General features: G+C 34.9%; 1 protein-coding gene across 5 annotated transcripts; it reads left to right on the top strand.

Annotated features, from left to right (window-relative positions):
• The first annotated feature begins 11,970 nt into the window (after nucleotides 1-11,970).
• dmrt2b (doublesex and mab-3 related transcription factor 2b) lies at nucleotides 11,971-16,932 on the top strand. Of its 5 annotated transcripts, none has more exons than XM_065264630.2 (4): nucleotides 11,971-12,146; nucleotides 12,276-12,541; nucleotides 13,368-13,464; nucleotides 15,441-16,931. In XM_065264630.2, the coding sequence occupies exons 2-4, from the start codon at nucleotides 12,347-12,349 to the stop codon at nucleotides 16,115-16,117; spliced, it is 969 nt and encodes a 322-aa protein (XP_065120702.2). In that variant the 5' UTR covers nucleotides 11,971-12,146; nucleotides 12,276-12,346; the 3' UTR covers nucleotides 16,118-16,931. The 5 variants fall into 5 exon arrangements, with proteins under 5 accessions (XP_065120702.2, XP_065120700.2, XP_065120697.2 ...); XM_065264628.2 differs by having other exon boundaries at nucleotides 12,247-12,541; nucleotides 15,441-16,930; XM_065264627.2 differs by having other exon boundaries at nucleotides 11,976-12,048.
• The last annotated feature ends 1,291 nt before the right edge of the window (nucleotides 16,933-18,223 follow it).

Genomic DNA, 18,223 nt, shown 5'->3' with positions numbered 1-18,223 from the left:
AGACCTTTCAGGACTATGAAAGTGTCAGGTTCATGTTGCAAACACCATACCAACACCTCCTGAAGCACGTTTCGCTCTGAAGGGCGATGAATCACACGAATCGTGTGTGCTAAACAAAACTGATGCAATCCCACTTACACACACTACTAGGTTTAAGGTCAATCCCGCTTTAGCAATTTATTTTTGAATGCACAGCTTTAGAAATGTATAAAAGTACAACATCTGCCCTGCTGTCTATACTTCAACAATCGTCAGTCGGCGTTTTGATCTAGGCGCTCAAGATTATGAGTGTGTAGCTACTGTATGGTAGCCAATCATGTTACCCTTTTATACCCCTGGGCTTTCCCAGTGCCAATGGGATCCAACTGGTATCACCATTTCAGTCAGCAAATGTTTCTAAATCCAATTCTCTGTGGCAAGGCCCTTTAGGGACTGGCTGATGAAAAACACATCAACTCTGTAAAATACGTTTGCCCACAGAGAGCCCAGAGCGAGGCTCTCAGTCCACACTACGATTTAAATTTGACTTTTAGGCAATAAATACGATCTTGTCATTTACATAACACACCCAAAGTATTCTCCACTACACACATTAGGCAGATAAAACCTCACATGGGTATTTCACAAATGTTCCAATATGAAGACATAAACATCCAGTGTGCCAGGAAGTTTATTTCATTTGTAAGGCCCCAGAGGGCACCATACAGTAGAGACGAATCAGGCGAGCACTTATGTCAGACCTGTCAAACCCGGCTCGTTTTTACCTGTAATGTCACCCAACCATTTTTTAGATTAGCCTCTATCGAGAATAATGGTTTCCAAGTGACACAATGTTATTACGGCTGTCTCGCAAATACTAATAAGTCTCACAAAGCAGAAGATTAGCCTATTAGACAGCCCTGGCTGCACAATTGTGTTGCATGGTATATCATCATCACCATTTGGACATGTGACATTAAAAAGGCCTAACTGGATTGGCCGATTCACGGTCCAGTGGCTCCAGGCCACAGTGTGGCACAATTGGAATCTATTAAGTCATCCCAGACAGAGGTGGTGTGAGATATGCAGTGACTGACAGTATTTCTAACAAGCAATTAACCGCAGTGACCCGCTGTTGGCTAAACTGTGCTCTTGACTTTGCGTCACACCCATTATATACTCAAAGATCCGCTGTAATGATCAGACTTCTTGGGGTGTCCTAATACAGTTATTTTATAAAAATGAGGACATAAATCATAGGATCTTAAATCACACTTGACACTTAGAACGTTTTGGAGTAGCTAAAATGTATTTTATATATACCTACAAAATGTATAGCTACTATAAAATGTTTATGTTACGACTCAAATAAAAACAAGAGATAGGTATAAACTAGAGATATAAAGGGAAAAGGCAATAATGGCTATATAGTGACACCAGTATGTAATAAAGACACTGAGATGAAGTCTGTCAGAGGCATCAGAGAGCAGGCAAGGGAATATTATGGTGGAGAGAAGGCGGCAAACGGGAGGGGAGCGGGGAGGAATAAGAATGGATGAAAATAGGGGTTAGAAGCTGTTGCTCTTTGACTGGTAGGCAGCTGAATAAAAATCTCTCGGCAGCAGAGTTCAAATTGGTGTTTCATATAAACCTCTGTGCTCTGTAGATAGAGTTTGAAAGTATATTATTCCTTTAGAAGTAGATTGTAAATTGTGTTACTTAGGTCTTGAAGTTTTTTCTTTTCAGAACCTGCAATACAGCTTGGAATAGCGTTGCCTTGTAACAATCTTGACCAACAGTGTGGTTTACAAAAAAAGCTGGAATTGATTTTATTATTGTAAATCTATTGAAGATTTCTCTTAAACGATATGTTTAGGTTAAAAAATTGGTTCTTTAGGCCTATATTAATTATTTGATTAATAACATTTAATATTTCCATGCGCAGTAAAGACAAATATTGTCTTAAACAATCAAGTAAACACCCCTTAATATTACACGTCTCTCTGGAATGCTTGATTCTGATTGGTCAGTTGAGACATTTGCAGGTTCGTTCTTTTCAAATAATAACCGCTCCAAAGTAATAACGCATAGCCGGTACTACTTGTATGTTTAAAATCCCTCCGCGCCAACAAAGATTACTGTTTGGCGCCATCTTGTGACAAACATTGGACAACCACAATTAAGAATGGAACATTTTGACATAAATTTTAACATGTACGGAAAAAACAAAACATTTAAACAGTGGATAGAAGAACGAACAACAACAAGACACAGAGAGCTTACTGAGACTGAACTTGACAAAATAGAGCATGACAGCTACGAAGCCAACACCAAAAAAAAACAGACTGGGCATTAAACTTCTCAAAGAATGGCTAAAACAGAAAAAAATGGAGACAGACAAGTATGAAGCAGAGGATCCGCTTCGCGTCGGGTCCTGATCACACCGTCGGGGCTTATTTCCTGATGACTACCGGCTGCCTCTACATTATCCCTTACATATTGGACCTATCCTTAAAAAAAATCTTACTTCATTTAACTTTTTAATGTACACATTTTTATAAAAACAACACTGTAAAAAATTATTTGCTGCCTTAAATGTATTTGTTTAATCAACTTTGACAAGATTTACAAGTCATTTCAACTTATCGCTCGAGTAGGAGTCTGATAGGCCAAAGGCACAAGGCTGCAGGCCTTGAAGTGCTTTTATACAACAGTTAGATGGCACAAGTTGGAAAATGAAAACTTGAAAACAAAAACGTGTTTTTAAAAGCCTCTTTGGTGAGGAACTACTTTCTTCTGCCATGGATTTGAAGGCCAGAATAACAGGTAACGTTAACCCTTTCGGACGTTTGTTTTGGATGTCATTCAATATTTCTGTTTCTGTCACGTTTAGGATGAAGATACGGAAGACAGATTTACAAAATGACATAACTTTAATAAAAACTCAGGAACATATCAAGAACGTGCATACAAAATAGACAATAACCGACAAAGACTGAAACTCATGATTACACACAGGTGAAAACACTATACACGATGAAGACTAAACACATGACAATGACGGTCCTTACAGTTTCTTTGTCACAAAGATTAGTTCAGGTGAGAGTATATATATATGCATAATATATATATCAAATCTGCAGTCGATTAGTAAAGATAACGCCTATTTTAACATTTGCTCAGAAAGAATCAGACATGAGATCCAGACGCGGCAAACAGACGTCAGTGTTGGCGTACATCGCTGACCACGCTCAAACTGATTTTGCCAAGTGAGAGATGTCTTCAGGGCAACATATTGTGTCAACCCAAGGACAACATTTTTCTAAATAAAACCTAAACCCACCCCAAACCCCAACCATAACCAAACCCTAAAATCAGAGGGACATGATAAGTGAAAAACAATGGTCTAGAAACAGCTAATCCTGGTTGTAAACTTAAAAGTTGAAAAACTTGAAAGTTTACATCTAAGAGCTCTGATCTTCGAAGGGAATAGGGCATAGATAATCACTTCTGATTGGGATTCACAGACTGATTCATGAGTTAGGGAATTGAGACACATGGAAGTGTTTAAAACAGAGTTAGAATGTGTGTGTGACCATCCGCTCTCTATGGCTCAAGTGTTTAAAGAAGCCTCCCTTTCTCATTCTAAAATGACCAGTAGGTGGTGGTCACGCAAAATTTTATTAGTTTACTTGTGTCATTGGCACGAAATTCAAGTTCGTGCCTTGAGCATGAACGTCTTTTTCGTGTCACTTGCACGAATTTCTATAAATAGTTTTTTGTGTCCATTGCACGACTTTCTTTTTCATTTAATTTTATGTATTGTTTTCTCATTGTTTTTTCCTAATTTCTTGCCATTGTCGCTTGAGGTTGGGGTTAGAATCACTTTCTGTTGCATTTTTAGACATCCTAAGCCAAACAACTCTAACACCAACTCCAGGCAAGAATGATTTAAAAATAGGGAAAAAAAGAAAACAATACATAAAATGACACGAAAAAGAAGGTCACAGACACAAAAAACTATTTATAGAAATTCCTGCGGGTGACACGAAAAAAAGACATTCGTGCTCAAGGCACCAAAAAAGCAGAATTCCATGCCATGGACACAAATAAATGAATACATTTTTTTGTGACTAGTATAACATGACCTCCTGTGAGATAATGTTGGTTCTGAAACTGGTAGAATATCGCATGGCTCTTTCGAGATTTGAAAACCAGAAAGAACTGTCGTATAATTATCTTTATCTAACAACTTACAAAATGAAGTTGATATATTTCAACTATATTTTATAGGTTAAAACAACTGATCTTAAGTCAAGATAAATAATAGTAAGTTGAAATGACTTGTAAATCTGAGATGATTAAACAAAAAACAAAAAAAAAAAATGTAAGAAAGCAAAGATTTTTTTACAATGTAATAAACCTAAAACTAGTACAAAATGTTTTAAGTAATTCCCACAAGTCTTTGCGCCTAAATATTTTGATTAGGCTTGATAACAGAATTCAGAATAAGAACTTATGCAAACTTTAACTATTTAAATAATCGTTAAAAGTAAGAAAAAAATGCAGCATGCAGTTTATCGTAAATCAATTAAACCTACCTCTTTAAGTTTTGACTTGTTATAAGTTGACATAACTTTGTTTAAAATTGTTAAAATTGACAAAAACAAGTTGGGCTATATTTGTTTAACTTAATTTGTTTAGTTAAAAGAAACATAAAAATAAACAGTATGTTGATATGATATAATTTTTATCTGTGATGTTTAAGATTTTATTATTTTATTATAAGTATTTTTATGTTGTTTTTAATCACAGTTCAGGTGATTAGTGCTTGCTTATGGACCCTGTTCAGTTGTATTTCTCTCCACAATAATCAAAATGCATGTAACAAAAAATGCAGTTATGTGAGTTTTTGTGTTATATCCATTAAATACACCTAAAAAACCAAAGCAAATAACAAATTTAAAATGAAAACCTTTGAACTCAATTAACTACTGTAAGTGGATAGGTCAGACAGACCAATTACAAATTATTTCAAGTTAAATCAAGCTGGAATTGAATGCACTCATCTGCATACAGTATGTTGAAAGAGCTATACATTTTAAAATAAAATGTACCTATTATTAAATTGAAAACATGTGAGAAAGTCTTTTAGAGACAATTCTGACAATTCAAGGAACTATGAAATCACAGAGAGTAATGGAACGATTATAAGGGTACTAAATAAAAAGAAGATGGGGATTAAAACAGTGTATATAATCTGAGCAAAGACAACAAACCGAAAGCGACAAGTAGAGAAAACACACAAACTGAGAGAAAAATAGCGAGCTGAGCCCAACCAGGCAGAGGGAGATGAGGTTTGACAGCTAAGGTGAGTGTAAAAGAAACAAGTGGAAGAGAGAATCACACACATACAGTAGTACAGACACTGACAGAGACCAAGAAACATGACATAAAACTAGTTTTCATTACTGTGTGATACTATATCACCAGACTTAATTTAGATTTGTTTACATACAGCAATGTTCAATGGCAAACTTCGTGACATTTAGGAAATCCTGTGCCACTATTCCCCTCATTTATGCAATACTCCCTTAAAGTTTTGACACCTGTAAGTAATCTCATTTTGATTTTTTCTATTGTAGGCTATCACAGCAGGATAAGATAGCCATAGATGCTGAGTAATGGCATTTAAAAAATAAACAAACTGTATATTTTGAGGAAATTCAGAGGATCTGTAGGTAACAGTTTGTTTACAATGACCAAATTTTAAAGTTTTAAAAGTTTCTGGCCCATTTCAAAAGTTTCACTGACAAAGTGTCACTTTTAAATTAAGCTTCACACTTAATTTAATTACAAAGAGCAGGAATCGAGAGAGCGCAGGTGCATCAAAGAAGAGTTTTTAGCTTTAGTGTGGCTCTTCCAATGACAGGACGTGATTAGCCAGAACTGACATGCTCGCTGCTGAAACAGAAAGCCTGATGGACACATAAAACACACAGGTATACTACTGGGATGAAGGAGCCAGACAGAGTGAGTCAAAGTTAAGCGCTAACAGCAACCCCATGACTTTTTGGAGATTATCTTCATAGTGAAATGCAGTGTAGAAACAGCTTTTACCAAGAGTGTCAAAACTCACTCTTCTTTGATAGCTGAGATCTTGACATTAAAATACATAAGTGACTCTGGAGAAGTCACATAGTTTGTTTTTTGTTAGTCACTAGTTTTTCTTTGATGATTTTAAATGCTATCAGGCATAATAGTGAACACTCTCCTCTTAATCACTCTGCTAATACATTTATATAACTGAATTGACATTCTGCTTTTTATTGTTATACCTGAAATTCACATAAAGGAGTCTTCATGTGTGCCCAGTCATGGTTATCTGCAGGGTTCTCTGCAGCAATGCCATAAGAGAATAAACTTTGTTCCCTAAAGTAGGGGAAAACCGGGGCAAAAGTAGCTTGGGGCGAAAGTAACAAAGCGATTTCTCCCAGCCCTGATAACATTTGCATCCCAAACTATGACAGCATCTTTAACACACAAAGCGTTATTTACTCACTGTTTTCCGCGTGTAGATCCAGAAAGATGTTTTCAACCATGATAAGTAAATTCGAAAAGCGGTCATTTTTTTCTTATAACGCATTGTGTTTTTCGTTTCATGTCTGCATATAAACACCAGCAGTTTAAATTTAACACTGGTGAGTTTGCTGGGTTGGTGAAATGCACATAGTAAACAAATTGTACATTTTCTGTTTCAGTCTGTTCTTAAATAACTACAAAATAATTTGAAGAAGGCTTTACATTTTTAGAGAAATCTTATTTGATTTCTTCAGTTATTTTTTTAGCATTAAATTAATTCATTTCACTATCATTTCTGTTTTGTTCATATTAGATCTGGTATGAAATATTATATTAAAGCTGTCTAATATTGCTTAATACACTCAAAAAAATATTTTTGCACCTTGTCTAATTTACTTGAATGAAACAAGTTAATACAACACAAATTTTTTATTTTTTTTGTCTCAACCTATTTTTATAATGTTCAATCAGCTTAAATGTAAAAAAATTACATGAACTCAATAATTTTATATTGGGACCACATTAATGATTTTTGTTGCTATTACTTACTGGGCCGTGAATCTGTATTTCCCAGCATGCTTTGCATGCAACTGCCTTTGGAGAGTAATTTTTTTAATTAAGTGTTATTTTATGCATTTTAGGTAAAGAGAAAGACTTTATAGTGTTTAATGTTGGTTTATCTTATTGATTTAGAAGATTTTGTGTTATATTTTTACGAATTGTTTGGTTAACATTGTACAGAAGAGTGGCGCTTGTGGTTAAGTTGTGGATGTGACATATGTATTTATTTTAAAAAGCACTAACTGTGTTAATGACTGTTTGAAGATCAGTCTCTTTTCACATGTTCATCCAATGTGTCATTAGCATGCTAATGTGTGCTTATGCTAATTAGTATTATATAGAAACTGACAATTGGTTTAACTACACTTTTTTTGCTTGAATGAACTTGTTTTGTTTTTGTTGAACAGAACAGAAATAATTGCGTGGAAAAGTTTTCCTTAACTGAATTTAGTTTATTGAACAAGATATTTTTATGACCAATATAAATATATTTATTAAGTTGTTGCAACAAAAGATTATTTGTTTAAATTAACTTATTGTATTCTTGTTGTACAAGCCTAATCTAATTTGTAATAAAGTTTTCCTTAATTCAATTATGTTGATTGAATAAACTATTTTTTTGAGTGATTAATAATCATGGATGACAATAACGACAAGCCTGTGTTTTTCATTGCAATAAGTGTATGTGCATTGCAAAACACTCACATATTCCACACACTGGTTAAGAAACTAGGATTCAGACATGTGTGCATTGCCTTGTTTAATCCTAAAACGGCCCATGCCTTTTATTCAGATTCTATAGAACGTAAAAAATCCTAAAAAAGACAACCAGCTTGTGGCTATTCAATATTTTGTTTTGCCATGGCTGTTGTAATGCAAATCAGGACAAAATAAGGGCAATTTAGGATGAATTTGTCACTCTGTATTAGATGAAAATACAGAGTTGTCTCAGAAAGACATAGAGGACAAAAGAAACCCAGAGCCAAAGTGCAAAATCGCAAAACAGATGCAACAGACATGCAAAGACAAACAGACAGACAAACAGTCAGAAAGACAAAGAGAGAAATTCTGTGTGAAGTATTGCTCACAAAGGCAGCTGCATTTGCATTTTACATTTAGCAGATGCGGATCTCATTAACCTGTGCTAAAATTGGCACATATTCCTACACCTGCTGACAGATGAAGCGGCGATTCATATACTCAGGTCTCACACAGCGGACGCACAGCGGTGTCAGAATCAACAGTAATTGCAAGAGTAAATGTCTTTTAAGATGACAAACTCTGCTGAAAGAGAAGACACAATTACTTTGATTTGTCTCGATTCGTGGTGGCAGACATACTTTACAGGCAAACAGTACAGAGGTAAAAAAAATCTCTATTGTTATATATTGTATGAATAATGTGATGTCACTTTGTTTCTTCTAGAAAGGCTCAAATGCAAAAATAAACATTTAAAGAAAAAAAAAAGATTTTTGCCTAAAGAGTAAACCATTCAATCTGACAACATCAATATATTTAAGCAGTATTGGAAATGATTTTGGAAGTTTAAAGCCTTAAGAACTTAGTGACCTTTGCCCACCAACTTCTCCTGTCATGACATCTTAGCATAAAGCTTAAGCTACTGTATGCGTTTGTTACTTGGCAAATAGAGTATGAGACGAAAAGCAAAGAATTACACTACACTGTCTGTATAAATTCAATAGGATTTGCCATAGGCTGTGGATTTGTCGCTCCAGCATTATTATGCATATGCTGTCTGTGCTTTGACATGCATCACATGTATGCTACTGTACAAAACACATCTTTCTTATTCGCTTCATGCTTGGTTTTGACAAGCTCGGTAGATGTTTTTCTGTAAACATCCCTAAACAAGATACATTTATTTAAGAAGCAAAGTTTTATAGGATTATAATGTTTTCTTTATCAGTTTGGCCCATTTTTTTACTGTAAAATATGATTCATTTTATGCAGTGTGACAATCGGATCCCATCTTTTGGCCTCATTGTCCTATTGGATATGGATACATACCCCTTTTCTTTCACCTTTGGAAATGTGATTGGTTTATAATTTACTTATTAAATAATAAGTGAACCAGTGCACATGTAAAATACATTAAAGGTGTTTTTTCATAACTTCTTGAGCATATATGACAGAAGTCGGGACTTTGAACACAGCCCAGGTGATTTCTGCTGCTTTGATGGTGTTTGATAATCTGCACACATTCAGTTTGAAAGTCAATCTCTTGGTGCGTTCAAATGATGAGAAACATCTTTATGTAGCATACATTTACTTTTTGTGAAAGTTGCTGGACTGTTTTCAAAGATTTTCTTTAACAAGTTTAACGGATAAATACAGTCAAAAGATGTAATGAACATAAAACATGATTTAATTTATGAGAAGGGAACTGAATCATCAACTTATACATAATGCCTATAAAGGAAAATAAAATCAGACATTTTTACAAACTACAAATGCAACAAAATGATTTATTATACAATTATGAATTATAAATGTATGCATTAAGGGAGCAAGACATCATCTTGTTCCTATCATCTGACAGATTCCTTTCAATCACAACAAAAAAGCTTCAAGTCGTATCTGTTAATGAAATAATACTTTATATTTTTGTCAGGTTTAGAGGCCTTTAAGGATCTTTATGTCTTTCAAGGTGTAGAATTGTGCACAAAAAGTTTTTAATAGGGAACCAAATGCTTTTCTGATCGTTCTGGTCTTGAATATTGATAAAGTAATACAAACTGTGTCAAACAAATTGGTCAAATAAACATATTTTAAAATATAAACATATTTTACTTTGTAAAGGGGCTAGAGTTATGTGGGACTATATAAAAACAGATCTGCAGATAGTGAATCAATAAACTTAATATTTCATTAATTTAAGGGCCTAATTAACTTACATTAAACAAAACAAATGTTTGGAAAATTGCTGTGATAGTTTTAGTTGCTATTAAGTGTTTTCAAAGAAATGTAAAGGTCAATTTACCCCAGAAAACATTGTTATAGTCTTGTTGTACCCTATTAATTAAATTATTTTTATGACACCATATATGATTCTAAAACGCTCCACACTAAATTTAGATAACACATAATTAATCAAGGTGTGATTACTTGAGAGAGACAGATGGGGTCGCCCAAAACAAAAATATTTCAAGTCCAGCAGCAGGTTCAGACGATACAAATATCCATCGTCCAGGAGGGGGCATCACAGTGTCAACCAACTGCCCACTGAGAACAGCAAAAGCACACAAATGTTTGTGCAAATGCCTTAACTTCTACTAAACCCCTAGACTGTGTCAGAAAAAAGGGACACTTTTGAGTCTTTTCACGTTTCTTTAATTATTGTTTTAAAATTAATATTTAGAATACATGTAGAATTTTATTAATTAATATTTATAATATACTGAACGATATTGGATTTGTAGGGCTTTGAATGCAGGACTTTGAGTTATTTCAGAATGCTGCGTATTATACTGTAACTTTTTTAGGTTAAAATGTAAATTGGATTAATGTGTTACCTCAAGCAGTTCTTAATGGAGGTCAAACACCCTAAATGTTTAATGAAGCATACAATCTGTTTATGTTATGAGTAAATTAGTATTATTACCTTTTGCCATATACTAAATTTGTGTGCTATAACATCAACATATAATTTTTTCACCATTTGGGCCTACACTGTAAAAAAAATTCTGTAGAAATTACAGTATTAATAGGTATTACTGGCAACTAGCTGCCAGTAACTTACTGTAGATTTTACATTTATGTTATTTACTGGCAACCGTTTGTTCAAGGTTAAATGAACATATGAAATTTTCAGTCTTTATCTTATACAGTAAGTTACTAGCAACTAGCTGCATAATTACAGCAATTTTTACAGTGATTGCAGCAATAATTCCTTTTGAATTTTTGAATTTATTGTGACGTAAAATTTATGGGGGAAGTTCTGACTACTTGAAATCTTGACAAATGTAAAGTCAGACTACAGTATATATTTTTTTTTTTACAAGATATATCACGTGTCCTACAATGAGGATTCCTTAAAGTGTATTTTGCTATAATGTAGGCCAGTGGTTTTCAAAGTTGCGGCCTTGAGATGGGGGGCCCCGGTTTAATGACATTTTATAAAATAATTGTTTTATCATTAATTCTTTGTAATTTAATATCAGAAAACTCAACACTAAAACAAATAATTTAATATGTTTTGTTAAAATCAATGTTTAAATTTGGGAATGTTTAAATTTTTTTTTTTTTTTTTGGGTGGGGGGGGTGGTACGAAGGAATATACCATATATATATTGGGGTAACACACTGAAAATGTTTGAGAACCACTGATTTAGGCTATAGATACAGTACATTTGTGTGATGTTTGATCATGATTGTGACATTTTTGGAAGAATACAAATTACAAAAAAAACGATGATGTTAAATAAACGTCATATCTGGAAAGAAAGTCATAAATTATAACATTAAAAAATAATTACTTTGACATCGAATAAATCATTAATTAAACCGATATTTACATTTATTCTAAACTTTAAAGTATGCTTTCACAAAGCGGAAACATTAAAAAAATACTTGGATAAATACTAATTGGTACAATTATAGATCCTAACGAAACTGTGGCAAATGTCACATAAAAGTGTTAAGAGACACCGTGAAAAGGGGAACGTAATACTGAAACTACGTAGCAATTTAAAATAATACAGCTACTGTATAAAACCTTTGTCTTGTTTTGAGCTGTCCAAAGTAACACGAGCAGATAGGAGGAGTTTGCCTTAACCGCATGACGTTGTCAATAACTCACAACGAGGCAAGTTAAATATTGAGAAGTGAGTAAGGTGAGCTGAAAGTTGGCAACTATGAGATCAATCACTGCTTCATTCTGATAGCGTCTATACATGGATGGACCAGGTGAGAGGCAAACAGCCCAGATACCACAGCACAGCTTAATGGCTTATCATTTCAAACTCTATCTGCACTAAGACTTTACTCCTTTTTCATCGGAATCGGTATATGAATTCAGCTTTTTATATGATCATTCATGTCATCAAGAGGCTCAGTTTTAATCACCATTCCGTTAGTCTTATAAATGTCTGCTAAACTCGATAGAGATTCACAAGTAGATCTGACCCACCCAGAGGCACAAAAAGCAGGATGGGCTGAGGAGATTGACGTGGAGAAAGTTGACGGACACGAGACCGGAGCAGAGATGACGGCTGAGCGCAGGCTCACCCGCAGCCCGAAGTGCGCGCGCTGCAGGAATCACGGAGTGGTCTCGCGCCTCAAGGGCCACAAGCGCGTGTGTCGCTGGCGGGACTGTCAGTGCGTCAACTGTCAGCTCGTCGTAGAGAGACAGAGAGTGATGGCAGCACAGGTCGCCCTTAGGAGACAACAGGCCACGGAGGTTGGTTCACTGCACTTTAAAGTTCAGCGTGCTTCAAAAGAGCTTAATGTTAAAAATGTTGCGTGCAAACTAAGTGATATTTGTGTTAAACTAAATTGTGCTTTGTTATAGCAAATTGAATTAACTTGTCGTTGTGTCAGATCTGTCTAATGTGGGTGTAACATAATTTAAAAAGATACAAAAAGTATAAATGATTGGCATTACCATTGCATTATACTGTACTGTGCACAACTTCAATGAAAAATGTAATTGATGTTCCATAATAATTTAATCATTTGTAAGCTACAGTGTGTAAACAATGCATTGACAGAAATAATACATTGCCAAGGTACAATATCCCAAAACTGAATCAGTTAATAAATATTTGTAAATTATACTAGCAAACTGTGATCATTATTAAAACCATTATCTATTTATTGTGTAACTGGGACTTTATGCTGTTGGACCCTGGCACTGTTTTTTAAACATTGTATAAATTGATGTATTTATTTTTGACCTTGCTAAACATCTAATGTATTTTGAGTAAGCTATTAAAAAAGTACTACGTTTTCAATAGATAACTCACAAAAACTAGTGGCTCCTTTAGCATATATTCCATTAATGAATGCCAGAAATGTAAAAAAAAAAATTTTAGAAGCACATCAAAAAGATCACTAGAGACATTTATTTTAGTCTAAGTATTTGTATCCCATGAATAAAAGCCAAAAAAGTAATAAATAAAAGGTCATAGACTTTAGTCTATAAAAAAACAACTGGATTAAGTTTGTATATATCACATGAATAAATGTCATCCTATGAATAATAATTTGTGTCTTTTCTCTGACAGGGTAAGAAATGTCAAAAAAACAGCTCTGTTCTCAGACGCTCAGCGTACCAGCGCTTGTCCCGAGCACCTAGTCTCCTGGCAAAAAGTATTCTGGAGGGTAAGCCTTAATTAACACACGTCTCATTAACACAATTGCACCCTCAACACAAACTGGATTAGTTCACCCGTTATGCTACAGAACCCTCTGTCGAGAATAGATCTGTTTGTGTTTATTTAAGGTAATTAAAATTATGCAAATGCATAGAGGAATTACAGAAAAATTGGCTCGTGTAACTGCTCGGAGTTTGTTTTTCCCCAGTGTGTTTCTTTTTGTGTCAACACTAAGGTCAAACTGATTTCTACTGTAAATGTGCATGCTTTTATTATTATGGGCTGCATTTCTTAACACCTCTTTAAAAAAAAATCCACTAATTTTATGCTATTAAGAAATCCAGTTATAAACTTTATGAAATGAACAGCTTAAGTCTGTCTAGTACTTTCTATATCTAGTCGAAGATGTTTTAAAAGATCCTGTTTAGCCCTCCCAAAAAACCTTTATTAGCAAAACCAACTCTTGGGTGACAAAGGGTTAAATGAATAGTTCACCTCACAAATTTTTTTTCTCTTCAAGACATTTATTAACCCACTGGAGTCATTTTACGTTTATGACGTACAGTATGTATAAAATATTTGGATTCAATATTTTGGGTCCTGTCTAAAAAGTTACATGATCAGCACTTTAATATAAAAATTATTAGTTTGTGTTCAACTGAAAAAAGATATTGGGCTCTATCTTACACCCGGAGCAATTCAGCGCAATGCGCGACGCAAGTGTCTTTTGCTAGTTTCCACCCTGCGCAATTATAATTTTCACGTTTAGCGCCACGTTGTTTAAATATCAAATGCATTTGCGCCCCCTTTTGGGCCCATGGGCGTTCTGGTCTGAAAACGAGGTGTGTTCAGGCGCATTGTTGGCGCGTTGCTATTTTGAGGCAACTAAAATAGACTACGCCATTGACCAACAAAAACCTGCTCTAAAGTCTAAAGTCAATGGCGCAATATGTTTTTTGTTATTTAAAGAGCGCATTAGTAATATGCGCCTATAGACAACGCGGGTTTGCTTATCACACACATGAATGCGCAGCAGCACAAAAACATTTTTAAATATGAAAGATTAAAGGATTGAATGTAAAAGATTATTATTGAGTCTCTTGGACATAAATGAGGACTAATTATGAGAAGTAAAAAGGCGCAAAGAGCTGCTTCACCTGTAGCCTGGTAAGTAAATAAATGCTTTGCTTTAAACAAATGCATCTGTTTTTAAATGTTTTTTTAAATGCTACCTCACAGATTTATTGTATATGATGACTCTGTACCTGTGGATATGGTGAAATGAGAAGCATTTTTAAGTAATGCTTAAAAAAAAAACTCATGACGCTGTCCAAGTGCTGAAACGTGCGGAGAGCCGTTTGTAAATTCTTTATCTCCTGTTTGTTACAAATAAAGTATTTTAAGAGTACAAACCTTTTCTTACATACTTGTAAATAATTTTTTGATGATATTGGATAGCCATACATTTAAAGCAATACAAAGCCTGCCTTTACTTCCATGACTAAAAGAAAACGGGTTTTAAAGGTTTTAGTAAAAAAATAACAATTTCAATACAAGTGAAAAACAACACAATTATTTAACATTAATCTTAAACTGGGGGTCTTCTTCCTCCGCTTAGTTTTTCAGTTTACAAAGTCCGTCATCTAAATAGGGATTAGACATAGCGCCAGCGCAACAGGCTTTTAAAGGGGATGAGAGGTGAGACTCTCATTGGTTTATTGCACGTTACGCCCAAAATACTCCCATTACTCATAAAAAAATAGGAACAGCCCTTTTCGACCATGCGCTCGGCGCACAAACCATTTTTCCCGTCGTTACATTTGCAAAAGTGGATTCGGACACGCCCATTTAGACTGTGCGCTGTGCCCTTTAGACAATGCGCTTAGAGTTTATATGCCTCTGGAATGACATGAGGGAATTTTAATTTTTGAGTGAACTATGACAAAAATTTTACAAGACATGCTCATCTGTGTCACGCCACAGGCTACAAGCCACCAGTGATGGAGGACTGGCCAAAGAGGGTCCACCACACCCCAGTCAGTGTTCGGATGAGGAAGAGGAGAGCCTTTGCTGATAAAGAGCTGGACAGCGTGATGCTAGACAAAGAGTTAAGAACCAGAGAGATGAAGGAGTTACCTACTGTCCTTCTCCAGGCTGTTGTACCCTCCACCCCTCTTCCATTTTTTTACCCACTGTCAGACCATATCATGCCCACATACATCCATGTACCCAAAACTGTCCCACCGTTGATTGACTCTGATCTCCCCCACCTACATATGCTCAAGACTGTAGACTGTGGTGAGAACTGGGATGTTGTCACAGAAAGTGAGTTGAGTCGGGAAGGTCTATCATCGCCTTTGGGCCGGTCGCCTGCACATTGCTACATAATGAGCACGGGTGTCGACATAGTCAAGACCTTGCCAGAGAGCGATTCTGCTGATGTGTCTGCTATCAAGTCGAAAAGGTTTGCTGTTGACACAATGTCAAAGCAAGACATTGCACCTTCGCTTGCAATGGGGGATAAATTGCCACACAAACACAGCAGGTCATCGGGACATGAGGTACAAATAGACTGTGTGGGAGGTGCAAATCAAGACTCGATCAAAAAATCTGTAAAACATCCATTGCCGTTTTCTGTTGAGGCATTGCTCATGAGATGATAAAAGTTATTTCTATTTCACTGGAGAGCATAGCTTCTTTCTTGTTAAGCAGTTTAATAAAACATATTGGACTGTTTCATTATTTTTGATTCATTTATAACCAATTTTTGTAATTATTAGGCTATAATACGTTATAATGTACAATAAATAATTTGTATAGTCCTGTTTAATTCAGTGTTACTAAATATTAAATTACACAAGATGGGATATGAATGCATATTATTTACCTTTATATTGTAAATTCTTTCTTCTCTATTTCACTATATTTGGAAGAATGTTGGTATTATAACACTTTATTCTTTATTATAAAAACAGTTGTCATGCTAACCCTATTTTTAATGATTCATATTTAAACATCAAATCATAAAAAACACTAGGTTCTTTGTACTGTTACAGCAGTGTTCATAAAATATTTTGAATAAAAAAAACTAACAATGAAATGGCCTCCTAGACAGAAAACAACTCACAGTGTGAAGTTAAATGAGCAAAACAGGAGCAGAAACATGAGAGTTCAAAGCCAGGGAATAATTTTAATATGACCTCAGGAGAACAAAGACATATTTTCTCTCCACATGTATTCTACATTTTAACACTAGTCAACACTTGAAGTGGATCAAAACCTTTCAAAAAAGTTGTCTTAAACCAATAACCAATACCCGTTGATGTTTTAGGACAACTTTTTCATGTACATCACTGTGTTTAGCATTACACTCTAAGTAGCATACATAGCATACACTAAGCATTGATGTTTTTTCAAACATTTTCCACTGTTGGGTTGTAATTTAAAGGAATATTCAATTTTCTTAAAAGAAAAATCCAGATAATTTACTCACCACCATGTCATCCAAAATGTTGATGTCTTTCTTTGTTCAGTCGAGAAGAAATTATGTTTTTTGAGGAAAACATTGCAGGATTTTTCTCATTTTAATGGACTTTCATAGAGCCCAACATTTAATACTTAACTCAACACTTAACAGTTTTTTTCAAAGGACTATAAACGATCCCAAACGAGGCATAAGGGTCTTATCTAGCGAAACGATTGTCATTTTTTACAAGAAAAATAAAAAATATGCACTTTTAAACCACAACTTCTCGTCTAGATCCGGTCGTGATGCGCCAGCGTGACCCCACGCAATACGTCATGACGTCAAGAGGTCACAGAGGACAAACGTGAAACTATGCCCCAGTGTTTACAAGTGTTGAGAAAGAGGACCGTTCCGACGTTGTTGTATGTGGAATGATACTAATTAATGTATTTGTGTCAGTTTATTGTTTACAATGGTTCGCAAATGTGCGTTTTATATATGTAACACGTGACCTCCCTACATCACTACGCATTTACGTTAGGTCACGCAGGAAAGGACCTAGACAAGAAGTTGTGGTTTAAAAGTGCATATTTTTTATTTTTCTTGTCAAAAATGACAATCGTTTTGCTAGATAAGACCCTTATGCCTCGTTTGGGATCGTTTAGAGATGTAGAAATGTTGGGCTCTATTAAAGTCCATTAAAATGAGAAAAATCCTGCAATGTTTTCCTCAAAAAACATAATTTCTTCTCGACTGAACAAAGAAAGACATCAACATTTTGAATGAAATGGTGGTAAGTAAATTATCTGGATTTTTTATGGACTATTCCTTTAACTTTTGCTGGATTGTTACTGTAGAACCTAAAATGCTGAGTTGTTTTAATCCACTGTTGGGTCAAATATAAGGTTTGTCCCTTTTTAAACCCAACACTGGGTTGGACATAACCTAGCTAGTGTACAAACACACAATTTATTATACATGTTGTATTATATAAACAGTATTTGTGTTTTTGGAATACCCAGTTTGAATTTATAAAGCCTTACTATAAAAATGCTGGATTATTTTTAACCCAGCGTTAGGTCAAAAAGGGATAAACCCAACCTGCTGGGTTGTAATTTACCTAGGGTTGTTTTAACCCATTGTCGGGTCTAATATACAAACTTTTTCTGGGTTAATTTAACCCAATGGCCGGGTTTGTTCCTTTTTGACCCAACACTGGGTTAAAAATAACCTATCATTTTTTAGAGACTACAGCTTAGAGTGGGAAATTACCTTTTATACAAGCAATAGGAAGAAATTA

This window comes from Paramisgurnus dabryanus, chromosome 7 (assembly GCF_030506205.2).
Source record: "Paramisgurnus dabryanus chromosome 7, PD_genome_1.1, whole genome shotgun sequence".
Classification (NCBI taxonomy): Eukaryota; Metazoa; Chordata; class Actinopteri; order Cypriniformes; family Cobitidae; genus Paramisgurnus; species Paramisgurnus dabryanus.
The sequence above is the reverse complement of the archived record's forward strand: the minus strand, read 5'-3'. Positions and strand labels throughout refer to the sequence as shown.